At 25.4% G+C, this 15,623-nt stretch overlaps 1 protein-coding gene across 1 annotated transcript; it reads left to right on the top strand.

Annotated features, from left to right (window-relative positions):
- The first annotated feature begins 3,656 nt into the window (after window positions 1–3,656).
- Window positions 3,657–11,739, top strand: LOC132930283 (androgen-dependent TFPI-regulating protein-like). The gene is made up of 5 exons (XM_060996058.1): window positions 3,657–3,887; window positions 7,895–8,041; window positions 8,479–8,696; window positions 10,189–10,349; window positions 10,902–11,739. Exons 1-5 carry the CDS (start codon window positions 3,687–3,689, stop codon window positions 10,964–10,966), a joined length of 792 nt encoding a protein of 263 aa, XP_060852041.1. The 5' UTR covers window positions 3,657–3,686; the 3' UTR covers window positions 10,967–11,739.
- The last annotated feature ends 3,884 nt before the right edge of the window (window positions 11,740–15,623 follow it).

The raw sequence follows: 15,623 nt of genomic DNA, 5'->3' as shown, positions 1-15,623 counted from the left end.
TGCCGTTATATACCTTTTTACTATCCTTTATTATTATTTATATTATTATTACACCATACATACATACATAGGTACAAGTTATCTTCGATAACAATTTTATCATAGCTAGTAGTAATAGTGGCCAATTAGTACGTCCAGAACTAAACAACTAATAAATACAAAAGTAACAATACTATAAAAATAAAATATAAAATTTTTTTTCCAATTTTTTAGTTATTATAATAAATATAATTTAAATGCAATTTTATAGTAAATTTTTTTATTTTTTTATTCTTATACTTTATTTTCATTATAACATGTATTTTGTCATTATCGCCGAATCGGCGTCGCCGAAACGGCAGCGCCGAAAATATCTATCGCCGATACGGCAGCGTCGAAACGGCAGCGCCGAAATGGCAGCGCCGAAAAGTCCTAGACCCCCCTAAAGATAATGCGAATCGCGAGTGTAATAATTGACGATATTATAGTAGGTACTATACAACTATACAAGTAATAATTAAATAATGTAGTATATTAAATTGCACTGAGCATTATAATTTATAACAACGTAATATGATTCAAACAAAAATAGACCTCTAATCGACTTTAATCTTTAAAAAAATCTTGATCAACTTGAAAAATTTTAAATTTTAGTATTTATTATAAAGACTTAAAAGTTACTTAAATTTTATGTTATTACATTATTAATATACATGATATTATGGTGGTATCGTTACTTTCAGTAGGTACCTAATTAGTAATTATATAATTATGAAACATAGAAACTTAAAAGTTAAACCTTAGAAAATATAATTTTATATAATATGCTGTGTTAATAACGAGTCATATAACAATTATCAATTAAAATTTTAAATTTAACTTTGTATTTTTAATGCATATAATATTTTTTTATTTATTTATCTTATATTAATAAATTATTTGTTATGGATTATAAATTTTAAATTTATAATTCATGGCCAAATATACCTCGTGCGTCCAAAATTGATTATATATACTCTCATTTATAAAAATAACATAAGTACGTACCTATTTCTTTTGTTTTTAAACATTTTTCAATTTAAATAATGTAAACAAATACAAATGTTTTGGTTATGATATATATATATATATAACAAGCAGTATATAAATAAATAGGTATTATTGTTGTAGTTCATATTAAGTTATATTGAATTTAAGTTAATATTCATAATATTATATTACATTAACGGTTATAAACATTATAGTACTATAATATATTAATATAAAGATTTGAACTTTGAAGTTATAACTGTTTATTTAGTTTTATTATGTAGTATTACACTGGGCATTTTGTATAAATTTATAATACCTACCGATAAGTGAGAATGGCGAGAAAATTTTCTTATATGATATATGCACATAAAATGTGATAAAAAAAAAATCAACTTGCACAATTTTTATATAATAATTAGTCTGTTGGTCGTTAATTAAACTGAAGTTTAACTGCGTCATTAAATAAGTAAATATTGAACATTTATTTAAATATTATACCTATAAATATATAATTTTTAATGTTCAATTCAATGCTACTAAATTTGTTACGACTAATAACATACTATAATATTAATAATACATTTTTATTGTTATTATTTACAATTAAATTGAAAACTATAAATAACAAATGCCTTTATTTTATCAATGAAATTATTTTATTTTACTAATTGTAATATTATTATATGTCGTTATTAATTTGGTTGTTGGAGCTTGTATGTATACTCATGTAACATAATATATGTAATATTCTAGCTACTAATTACTGCGATATGCCTAATATGCAAGTAGGTATCAAACATTCAAATGATAGGAATTTTTTCTCCGTTTGTCAATAATAAGTTCATTATTACCACCAAATATTTGTAATTTTTTATTTAAAAAATCACTAAAATTGATAGTTGTCAGTTATCACTTGTACCTGCAATATTTCAATATTGTGTTATATCATTTTTTGAACTTTTAGCCTTTAGGTACCATATAGTATATACAAACGGTTAATTATAGTTAAAATATCAATGTAGATATAATACATCTGATATCAGTAAATCATATAAATCATACATATTGTATGTATATTTGTAAGATTTGTCTAAAGTCAATTCGATGATATCATAATTTAGATTATTTGCAAATTCAAATAAGCAAATAGACTGTAAACCGTATACATATATATAATATAATACATAGAATGTCTAAAGTAAAGGTATATAGGGTATGACCTAAGCAGATTAAGTGTTTCTTAATTAATATTTTGAACTGCGATAAACTAATACAAACCTTGCTGCGTGTTATTAAAATTATTGAGGTACCTATACAGACTTTTTCGATATAATATAAATTTGTATATATTAAACACACACACACGGAAATCTTCTAGATTGTTCATGCATTTTAATAGCACTTGTATGATTTATCGTCGGTCAGTTATAGAAATATAATATTGTTTTGAATTCTATGGGTATCACAAACGTGTTTACTTATTTGTTACCAGCTATTGGCTATTATACATGTAAATATTAAATGAGCATATGCGTAAAGGTATATTAATTTTGAGACTATTATTGTTGTATATACATTATGTATAGAAATAGATAGGTCTTATATAAATATAAGAATGAGTAGGTTCTACAGTCGATTTTCAGTAATGCTTTTTGAAAAGGGAGAAAAATTGAGCTATAGCGTTTGAAGGAGATTGTTTTTTATTCGAGATATCTATGCGATATAATATTATACACTATAAAGAAATCAGCAGAGATGGTGAATTTATGGAAATTGTCTAAAAAAAGATTATTTGTAGGAATTTTTTAGGCATATAACAAGAAAAAAATTATTATTAAGCATTCTGTGTAGATCATATATATATAAAAGATAACTCGCAATGAAGTAAAACAAAAAAAATGTATTTACCGATTTTTTTGTTGAAAAATAAGATTACCAAATATTTAAATTTATGCTTATTCTAAGATAGTGTTAAGATTTAGTTATTTAATATTTTTCCATTTTCCTCGAACACTATGCATACAATATGCACATAAACGTATAATATCGAGAATATGCTATTTAAATTTGAAACTAATTTTCACAATATTATATTTAGACTGGTTGGAGATGGGTGGACTTTTTATCTAATTTTTGATTACTCTTTTCTACTCGCTCTTACAATCTAACCTTAAATAATTAAAATGATTAATGTTTTGGTTAGATTACATATGAGCTGCTGATTAAATGTGTACCTAGTCGTTCCCAGACGAGTTATTTGTACGGAAAATTCTGAAACACTCTGTATGTATACATATTTAAGCGCAGTTTGTTTTTTTGGACTCGAAAATTGCTACATAATATATACATGAACACACCGCGCGCTGAAATGGAAAAGCTCAAATACAAAAACAGACACACACACACACAAGCCAATAAAAATTTATTTATTTGTAGTTAATTATTTATTCATATCATGTACAGACGAATGAATATATAATATCGTGTATCGTGACTTTCGCAGACAGGTAGGTACCGAAACCAATGTTACAATCTATCACGTGATTGGTTACTCGCTTCGGATCCAAAGACCGCGGTGCAATAATTTTATTACGATCTCCGCGACCACCGCCAAGTACGATGCGCGCGTGTATGTGCGTGCCGCGCGACCGCGAGCCCGGTCATTTCGGTCCGACATGTGCACGAAGGTGTTGATCAACAGCGGCGCCCGGCAACCGCCCGCGGCCATCGTCCGGTTCGTGGTGCATGGAACATTGGCATGGCTATACTTTCATGTCATGTGGATGGCCGGTTCCGTGGACTGGGACTCGATCGTGTTCCCGACCATCAGCGAGGTTGGAAAATTCATGTCGTTCATGCTTACGATGTGGACACTGGTGAGTACCTATCCTGTACATATGCGACCGCTGTATAATATATACCAATCTGACATATTAAGACCCTTTTTAAATAATAAATATACATATATATATATTTCAATAGGCTATCAACATAACAGAAAATATTTATTTTCATAATTTTAAGTCGTTAAAAATAAAAAATTTTTTAAATTTTTTATGTTTTACTATTTTTAAAACGAATTTTGGACGATTAGTTTATGAGTTATAATACGCATAGCTATAGAGCAAGAATACTATTGCATTTGCGACTTTTGACTGTTTTTTGGAATTGTTGCTATGAGTGAGTTATAAATACGTTTCGTGTATATACGAATTAAAATATATTTTTTTTAGTACGAGATATTGCAATTTTTGACATTTTTTGATTATATTGTGGTTTTGTCGACTTTCCTCGTTTATTTAAAAAAAATGTTAACTATTTTTCAATTTTTTTCACGTAGTTTTATTTTTGAAATTTTTTTGAACAGTTTTAAATTCAATGTATAGGTAAAAAAATTATGAAATTGTAAATATGTATGAAGTACATACATCATCCAACGTAATGATGTTTTTTTTGCAATTTGTTTTTAATAGTAATATACTAAAATGTTTTTGTTTTATAAAATTTAAATATTATACCAGAAAAGAATGATGAAAATAAATGGCAAACTGTTATTAAGTATTTCAAAAATATATTTAGAAAATTGTATCTATACATAAGCAATATATTATATTGTGTATCATTATTTCCACTTGTAGATACGAGAAATTTGTTTATTTAGTAACGTGTCGGTTCCTTTAATGTTAGTTGGCATAACATTTCTGAATTTGACTGTAATAAAAAATATAAAATATGTACTAAGTAGTATATAATAAAGTTTAAAAAAATACATAAAATTTATTATTAATAGGCCTAATGTTTATACATATTAAAATATTCGATGTGGCTTAATCGAGATATTTTTATTGCGCGCTTATTAAGTTTAATTAAATATTGTCGGTAAATTAATAAAAATAATTTATTGATAAAATAATTTTTTTTATGATTCAGTCAGTTTATTTTTAAATGAATAAATCTTCTTTATAATTGTTTTGACATATAGTAGGTATATTTAAATAATGTTTTAAACAATTAAACTTAGACTCTAAAAAAACACTCAATTATGCATATAATATGCAGGTATGCACTAAAAAACAATAAAAAATAAAAAATATAAAACAATATATTAGATAAAATTATATTAATTAAATTTAATCAATGTGTCTAATGCTAGGTTGTAAATAAATGTATTACAGGACTGTTGCCTGCTGAAAGAAAGTAAACATGCTATAAGTATGTACAGAGTAATATTTAAAATTTAAATGTTTTCAAAAGTATTGGTTAAACCGTTAAACTATATCATACAATTTTATGTTAAAACCGTTAATTTCGTCGTTTTCATTTTTAAATGTATCACTACTAAAATCATCGTTGAATATATTTTAATAATTTCATGAAGACAATGAAAGAAATAAGTCAATGAGCAAACATTTCAAAATTTAGAGCTTTAATTTGCTCTATAGCTTTATAGATTTATTCATAATATATAATATTTTCATATTATAATTATTAATTATTATTATTTATGGTAGTTTTTATTACAATATAACTAAAATAAATTTTTTTGTTTATAATATAGGTATGTACACGAAATACTTGAATACATTTTTGAATTATAATATAATTTATTCCACAAAAGTTACAATGCATAATGGATTTATATTATATAGTAATAATTTTAATTTTTTTACGAAGTCTCTTATTGTTTTATTCTTATATTTCTAATTGTAATTATTTTTTAAATTTTATAAGTGATTAAAAACACTGACAGGCTTGTTAGCATATCCTGCTTGTCAGGTATTATTACCTATACATAATAACACTGATCGCGTGTATTATTGTGATACTATGATAAATAATTCTTTACGACTTTACGCAACGGAAATTCTTCTTAATAAATAAAATATTATAAAATTTAAATAAAAAAATTATATTTATATATATTACAATACTATACAGTGAGTAATTACAGTGAAGATACCTGGAAATAGCTGATATTAATGGTTGTAGTATAATAAAAAATAATATGCCATGTATCCATATTTAGAAAAACCAGATTTATTTTGTTTGTGGTATATAATTTGTTTCTTATTTACATTAAGTATTTAAGTTCACTTTACTTGCCTATATGGTCTATCTAGATGAGCTTACGTTTCAAATTAATTTATAACTTAATTGTTGAATAATTAATGAATATTAATGATCTTATTATGCCAATGTTTTATTTCATATTTATATACTATAAAAAATAATAAATCTTTTGTAGGTATTTCAAACAATGAAGCAAATTAAATCGAAAAAAATCAAAATATTACTCGCAATACGTAGGTACCTACGAATTTTCTAGATGGTTTTCATAATAATATTTATTAAACTAGTAATTAACAATTTAATTACAATTTGGATAAAGTAAGATAATTAATTAATTTTATCAACAAAATAAAATATAATTCGTTTTTAATGTGTGTATAATGTATATACTGTATATGGTTTTAATTGTTTTAAATTGCAATATTGTAATGGCTAATTTATCACACATATGTATATATAAAATAACTATTAAGTGGGAAATAGATAGTTCACAACACTATAATATATTATGTTTAACAATATCTAATAAACAGCGATTTATGATTGTTTACGCAAGTAAAACATTTAAATAATTTGTATATTTTAATAAAATGTAACTTGAAAGAAATAATAGTAAATCGTACTCTAAAAACAAGTTTAAATAGAACTATATTTAATCAATATTCTTTAGAGGACGCAGTGGCGGTCAAATGATTTTGTTATTATTAAAAATATAAACTAAAATTTAATTCATAGGTAAAAATTAATAATTATATATTAATTAGGTAGTTAATTAATTTTTTTTTTGTTAATTTATCTAATACTTTATTTGGTGTTATATTTACGATCCCATGCTAAATAGCCATTATAAACAATAATCCATTGAGACAACTTTAGAACAATATAATAGCTATAACGCTTATAACATTAACATTTTAAACATATTTTTTATTTGACAATAAAAAAAATCCAAAAATTGTATACTTTTGTAATTTATGATAGTATATATTATAAATGTTTTATGTTTGAACTAACTTTGAATCGATAATTTAATAATTATTATTTATTTTTATATTAATAATTATTAGTAATTGTGTAATTTTGCAAATTGTTAAAGTACAATATTTATCTTCACCATAATTTATTGATTTTATAATTTAATTATATTATTTTAATATTATTTGGTTCAGAAGTGTATGTGGACGTAACATAATATTTTTATACGGGTAAACTCGAATAATACTAGAATAAATATGCGTATTAATATAATATTTATAATAGTAATAATATGATATCGATATCCACTGGTTATTAACTGATATAATATTTTTTTTACGGGAAAATTCCCATTAATACAACTCTCAAGTAATAATAATATGACGTAAGTAGATAGTTTGAAAACACTTATTGTATTTTAGGCAATCGTAAAAAAATCATAAGAATATATAATGTTTAAAATTAATTGAATTAATCGATGGATGAAAAAAAAATACAGTTTTAAGTATAAATGATTTATACTATTTTTATTAACTTGAAAAATAGGTTAGATTAAATATATTATTTAGAAATTGACTGTTTTTAATAATATTTTATTTAATAATTATCTCGAAAATAAAAATTATCTCTACGGTTCGACATCAATAGTTATGTTTTGTCAACAAAGTATTATTTTTTTTGGAATTTAATTAATTTTTAAGTTTTGATAAATTATTTGTATTGTGGTAAACGACAACAACAAAATACAAGTGTTGGAGTGTCCTATTTTAGTCATTGCGATTCATAGGTATTATATCAATTGTAAATTACAAAATTTTTTATTTATATTATGTTTTAGATCATGCATTTAGGATTTTTCATGATAGCTACAATATTGGATTTCTTTGAATTGATTCCACAGTCTGTCATTATCGGAAAATTAGTCAACAAAATTCGAGAAGCGAATGACTTCTTTTTCATGACTGTGATGCTGCCAATATCTATGGTAAATATATACATCCTAAACGATTACTTATTACTTTATCAGCAATATTAAATAAATGTGTGTTTTCTTGTATGTAAGTATTTTGAAATTTTGATAAATTTACTGTGAATAATGCAGGTCCTCGTAAGTTTGTGTCTCGCTAAACCATTTTTAAAAATTTTTTTTTTGTATAATCTCATTATTATACTACAATATACTACAAATATTACTGACTTCAGACTTGTGACAACTCTTAAATTACTTCAAATTAGTAATTAAATATTTTTTAATTCTCATTGAAATGTCATTAAAATTGCCTATATTAAACCTCTTAAATAGCATACACCTGTTATCATTCTCTTGACCAAGTTTACCGAGTATTATGTACCTTTAAATTGTTATTAGAAATTAAATTACATCAATTATAGTCTACACATTATTTGTTCGATATGTTACAGTGTGTGTGTAGCGGATTTTGGTCTGCATGGGTATTATTTAACGATATTATTTATCCATCAGCTGTAAACAATGTCATACCAGTATTTATCAATCACGTGTCACATACAACTCCTATTTTCGTCGTGTTTATTGAATTGTGTCTCTGTTACCACGCATCGCCAAGAGTAAAACCAGCCATTACCAGTCTTGTCACTGTTGAAACTATTTACCTATTAACGTAAGCAACTATCTATAATATGTTACATAATATTATTATGCTATATGCCTATATGTATTATATATACATAATACACATATAATATATATTTAAATTCATGTATCTAGACGAATAAACAACGAAGAGATTATAATTAAATTAGACATTTTTAATTATTTCCGAATAACGCCAAATATTTTTTGATACAAGCGTTATACCTACGACTTACGAGTATAGTATATGGTAAAACACTACTTGTAACTCGCACAGGATAAATCTAGACTTCTATTAGGTATTTAAAACAATGAACGTAAAGTAGAAAACCGTACGAATAATTCTAAATAATTCCCCGTTGTTATAGGTATTATCAATTGTCGTGGTTTAAAACATTGATATAATAATATTTTATATTACGTCTCATTGAGTGATAGGTACTCACTAGCTAGGTACTATGAAAATGTAGAAGTTTATCATACACTATTTCAAAATGTCAATATATTCTTATTTTAAATTGTATACAGTTTTGCTTAAAATATTATCATACATTTAGTAAAAGACTTAAAAATATTATATATATTTTTAAATGGGAACGGTAGCAACTGATGAATGACTAGTAAGGGGCAACATTTTGCAATATAACATCCACGCGTTACCAGAAGAACTTTAAAATATAAAATCCATATGATGAATAGATGATGCCGTTCTCTAGTGATATAGCTCAGTAGAATTCAGTTTTTAAATAATTCATGTGATCACATGATAACGCATTTGAATAATATTTTTTACCAGAAAGATAAAAATATTCTAAATGTCGAATTTTGCTCGGATTTAATGCTGAATAATTTTAATTTGTATACTAAAATTCTTAGTTAAATTTCACAAATTTCAAAATATTTGAACTTAAAACTACCTACGTGAAAAATCTCAATATCCTATAAAGAAGTTATTTACCCGTCAAAAAATGATTTAAATTGGTTATATGAAAACTTTAATTAGCGATAGTGCGTTTTAGTACCTATACATTTTCAAAAAAAGTTAGTAGTTTCCATTCCTATTCATAAAATTTACGTTTTTAGAATTGTTTTTATTATTTATTTTTGATTAACGTTAAAATTAGTAAGGATTTATGTAAATAATTATTGGCGCTTTTTTCTCAAATTACCTGTTTGGTATGGTGTGCGCGCAGATTCACGCTATGTGTACGTAGAATATGTCGACTATATTTTAATATTTATGTTATTAGAATATATTTATCCCATATTTATTCGAGTAATAAATCTATACATAAAACAAAAAGTTCAAAATTAAAAACTTCAAACTCCATCTGAAAAAATCGTGAACAAGATGAACGTAATATATAATTTATATTTATAATATGTATGTATAATGTTATAGCCCGTTATATGTGCAATAGCTAGGTGCATACATGATTATAATTTTTCGTAATGATTTTATGTGATTGTCAGAAAAATAATACATGTTTAATGACATTTATAATTTTTTATGTTATCAGAATGATCACGTTGCGAATTCAACACGGCAGATGGGTGTACTTATTGATTGACATTTACGTAAATACGATTCCAAAATTTATCTTTGTGTTTTCGTTTCTCAGTTATATCGTACCAATTATCTTCTTGGTCAGTTGTCTCAGGTTGAATAACTATATCTGGGGTGAGTTTGTATCATTAGACGATTCTTTTATTAAGAACCACACATTATTTCAAACGCGTTAATAGTTTTTAAGTTTATTTCTTTTATATAATTGTAAAACAAAAATGTATGATTTTTACTATTTTTTATGACGTTATAATTGTTTAAGTTTTTTACTTTTTTGTACTACGATAACATTTATATTTTTCATTTCATATTCCTAAGCAAAATATAATTCAGAGTATTCCAATGTGTAAAAATTAAATTGCGGTCAAGTAGCTTATGGTAGTTTAGGTATTTTAAATTTAAATGAACGGGGTTGTGAACTAACATTTTACTAGATATCTGTGTCACAACTTCGCTCATCTATACTTTAAATATTATCTATAAATATTAAACAATTCGTCTGAAATTTGATTTTTAAACATTTAAATACTCCGAATAATATTCTGTTTCGGAATAAGCAATTCAAAATATATTGTACAAAAAATTAAGAAACTTAAAATATGCCTTCTAACAATCATGTATAAAAATATTAAGTATTAACTTCGAGAACTTTTTTTTTCAATTTAGGGTTAAAAACTAATGGACGCGTTTCCAGGGATGTTTCTTATCAATATAATAAAAAAATAACGTGAAGAGGAGCTCCTAGCTCCAAATTGTCTTGCTGAAATTTTATCCGGGAGCATTTTGGTATTGTGTAATATTCAAAATGCATATTTTATTGTAATAGTTTTATTTTAACGTAATTAGCGATAATGAATAACATATTTTATTATGTCAAATGTTTAATCCTTCAGTTTTTTTTTTTTTTTTGAAAGTGCAACAAGCATATTTAATTTAGAACATACTATATATACATTTTATAAATAATGTAATGGTCTCAAATGTGATTTTTTTTTAAAACTTATTTTATACAATTATATATTTATATGTAACTGCCTTCATTGTCCACCGATTTTTGTTATTGCTGAAAACAAAAATAATGTACATCAGTATCAGTACGTAAAGATTAATATAAATTTGAAAAAGTTTTTTTTGTGGGAATCAATTATTTTTCAAATAAAAAAAAAAGTACCTATATTTACGGTTAAGAGTACCTTTAGGCTCTAACCTAGTCAGGATTAATTTTTTAAGTAATTCTGTCGGTATTTAATAGTACTATTTAAGTATGGAGTTTTATGATTTTATTTATTTCGATTGAGTGTATATAGTTATTGATGGGTATGGAAAATACCCTTATACAACACAGAGTTGGTAGGAAATATTTTTTTAGCATATTTGTAAATATTTAAAGGGTTATGGTATATTTATTATAGTTTCTTATAGCATATCTTGGAATATTTTGTAAATAATTATAAGAAAATTATACTAATTTATTTTTATTTTAAATTATATTAATATCAAGGTACCTACCTCTTTTAAAATTTTTTCATGAATTATTTAGTTACCAGGTTTTAATAAAATTGGGACTCAAGTATAGTATAAGTACCGACATAATCGGTACCGGTTATTGTTATTATTTCAAATTTCCAGAGATTATACAAGAATATGCAATCATTACAGTTTAATAATTAGTTCAACAATCAATAACTAATTTTGTTGTTAATGTTGTCGCAGTATCGACTAAAGCTTTCGTTAGCACCCGATAATCATTTCCAATTGTGATGAAATAATAACAGTAATATGGGATGATACACATTATTATTTTCTGAAAATCAGAATATGGGGTTTTCATGAAAAACAGACAAGCAAACAAGGGTTACTTATATGGCGGAAAACGGAAACCACCGACATTGCCAAAAAGTCGTACCTGATGGCGTGGCCCATGGAGTTTCTATACCTTTTACGCGCGACAGTCACAAACTATGCGCCGTTAGTGTTTTATACGATAAAAAAAAAAACAAACAAAAAATCGGCGGGACGACTTGCAAATACGTCAATACTACGCTGATTCGGCGGGAACCGAGGAACGTCCGAACATCGATTTCAAACGACGCTGCGCCGTCGCTAAAACCGTTCGTCAGAGGGTTATCGAATACGCGTATCGCCGGCCATGATGCGGGCTATAGACGACGTTCTTGTCACAAGACTGCCGTTACTACTGCAAAAGTGCATTAGTAGCAAATTATAAAATTAATAAAAATGTTACCTGAGATCCAAAATGGACTGTCAACGATTAAATTCTCTGATCATATTAAGTAGTAAAAAAGACAACGGACAGTTTGGATATCGATGATTTAGCCGATAAATTATTACTATTTGTGTGAATACCATCACAGTTTGATTGTGAAGAAATAATTTTTAATAACACAAACAATATTCACATGTGAACAGAAAAAAAATTGACGCAATTATTATGAACAATATCGTAGATTATTGGTCGAAATTCTACTATAAAAATCGTTTTATTTGTAAAATCAAAACGCTCTTAATTCGTATTAAAGATTTTTGTATGGGAAAATCAGAAAGTTAACCCTATTTTAATTTTCGAGTCTATAATAAGTTACAAATAAAACATGGACATAATATTTTACTCCTTATAACTTCACTTCACCCGGTAAATTATTTTTATTTTATTTTATTAGACAGATAGCGTTACTATAGGGTAATTCTATTTCCGTATACTTTACATCATAATATTTTGTGTAAAACTTTTTTTGTGCAAATTCACTCTTCAATGCCTTTCCAATGATATATCTATTTTTACTTTATTATATATATAGGCAGAACAATATTGTCAATGATGATAGGTTTGGAAGACATGAGGGGCAATGATGTTTTGAACATTTAAGGAATTAATATTAATCTATTAAAGTTCATAATTTATAAAAATGGTCCAACTATAATAAAAACTAGGTCTAAATTTACATATATTTTGTATTTTTGTAAGGACTTGTATCGTTAATATAAACATTTTAGTAACTGGTAAACTAATTGATCAAACTTTGATAACTGCATTATAATTTAAAAATTAATGTTCACTTAATAATTTATATTAAAATAAAGAGGTTTTCATTTGAAAAGTAGAAGTTTGTATAGCTTGCAATAGCCACAGAAGATAGAATTCTACTTAAGTAGAACAAAAAACTCAGGATTTTGGAATTATTGTTTTTAAATTTATTTAAATATTAACATTTGAATAAATTCATTACTCTATTTAAAAATTACGTATAAACATGCTTGGTGAATCACTTTGTATATTAATACGGTGGCTTACAATGAAGAAACGGCCACCTAACCATGAGAAAGTATGAATCGTGAACTACGCGCAGGGATTATCTTACAAAAGAATCATGGATGGGAGAGCAGTATTGTCTTTAAAATGCTAACTAGAATTTAAAATGTTCAATTTTTGTTAACAAAATGGTTATTATCACCTATGTTTAATCATATTTTTATCATTATAAAGTCATACACAAAATTTTAAATCTTAAAACAATTTATGCATTAATATGTGAGCGCTTTTTTGTCGTAATTTATTATGCTCAACAAATAAAGTTACATAACTTAAAAACTGCTAGTTTAAATTAAAATTTAGATTTTGGAGTTATCACTTGAGAAACAGAGGTTTATATTTACATAGAAATAGAACAATCCTTAAATAGTACAAAAAAAATCTCAAGAATTTGAAAATATACTTTAAAAGTAGGTATATTTAAAAATTCAAAAATCATATTTTAAATAATTTCGTTATTGGAAAAAAAAAGAGATGGTCATGCTTGGTAAATCACCCTGTATAGGTATTAAGATTTCGTACTAGCCCTTCAGCAGTGGTGAGTAGTTTGAAATCGATTTCACAATAATTATGTCAGGAGCTCACGAGTCATCATATTATGCAGGTTTGTGGTGGTCGGGTGGTCTGAAATATAATCTTATAAAGTTGAATAACGATAAGAAACCGTTATTGTTGACAATTTATTCGGTACAATTATAACAATGAATCGAAACAATATAGTCATTAAAAATTTAAAACAATTATCAAGATGTTGGATGACAATCATGTGCAGTAATTAAATAATATTTACGTAATACTTAGACTTCCAGTAAATGCGTCTCGACTTTATATATATAGTTACGATTACCTTTGCTTTAGTTCGATTTAGTCACTAATGATTATTCAAGGTTTTAAAAACAATATTTAATGTAAAGTATAATAAAAATAAAGTTAGATACAACTACAGAAACTGCAGTGGGAGATAGCTCTGTTGTATTGTATTGGAATGTACGTCGTCATCAAGCAGATCACTGTAACAGATATGGCAATAACGACATAATGTAAATTTGAAGTTAATAAATAATAATAAATCATTGCTGTCTACGAATAACAGTTTTGATCAGAAATTGTGTCAGCCTATATTTCTAAGGTTATTATAAAATTTATTTAAATTACTGTTAATAGACTATAGTACGGCAGGTTGAACTAATTCTTTCAACAAATATTACTCATCTCTCTCTGCTATACAGATAATGTTTCGAAAAATATGGTTTTGTCAAATAATCACCATGGAAACTAATGTCAGAGTTAGTTTGTAAATTTTAAAATGGATACAAAGAGGCTTAAAATAACAGACAAAGAGTGCGCATTATGAAAAATCAGAAATTAAAAACAATGTAAATAAAAAAAATTAAGTAAAATCAAAGAAAAGACTAAACATAAACTCAAAGAGAGTCATAACAAAAAAATAGGAAAAGAACAAATATTTAGATACCTATCAGTGATATGACAGAAAAATATTATAATGCTAATCTTTTAAAAATAAACAGAAGAGAACTGCAAACACTTGCTGTCGACACCAAAAATTAATTTTTATACCTATTATATGAAAAGAAATATTTTTTTATTTGTATTTATTCTCTATTAAGAGACAATAACTGAGCCCATTTACTCAATAAAAGTGATATCATTAGAGTCCTCGAGCCTCTGATAAAAGTTACTCTAGGGCCTAGACCTTAGGATATTTAAAGTTTCATTTTTTAACCCCAATAGAGTGAAGAACACATGAATTTAATTTTGAATTTTTGATTTACGAAAATCGAATATATTTATTTATGTAAATGGTTGCTATTGGTTTCATATTATATTATTATTATGACTCGTATAAATATAGCATGCAAACATTTTTAAAGTCAAATACTTAAAAACACAATAATATTACAATTTACAATAATGATTACTTTTATGATTTGTAACTATGATTTTCTTTTTTAATTTAGCATATGTTTTTTATGTAAACACATAAAAACGAATATCAATCTTAACTATACTATATTGATTTCGACTTTTAAACATTT

The sequence above is a fragment of the Rhopalosiphum padi genome, chromosome 4, assembly GCF_020882245.1.
Source record: "Rhopalosiphum padi isolate XX-2018 chromosome 4, ASM2088224v1, whole genome shotgun sequence".
Classification (NCBI taxonomy): domain Eukaryota; kingdom Metazoa; phylum Arthropoda; class Insecta; order Hemiptera; family Aphididae; genus Rhopalosiphum; species Rhopalosiphum padi.
The sequence above is the reverse complement of the archived record's forward strand: the minus strand, read 5'-3'. Positions and strand labels throughout refer to the sequence as shown.

Bases quoted from the DNA above. Each gene is read 5' to 3' on its own strand.
- LOC132930283 (XM_060996058.1), top strand. From the start codon at position 3,687: ATGTGCACGAAGGTGTTGATCAACAGCGGCGCCCGGCAACCGCCCGCG. The intron at 3,888-7,894 runs GTGAGTACCTAT...ATTATGTTTTAG, and splicing joins TGCTTACGATGTGGACACTG to ATCATGCATTTAGGATTTTT. The intron at 8,042-8,478 runs GTAAATATATAC...GATATGTTACAG, and splicing joins TGATGCTGCCAATATCTATG to TGTGTGTGTAGCGGATTTTG.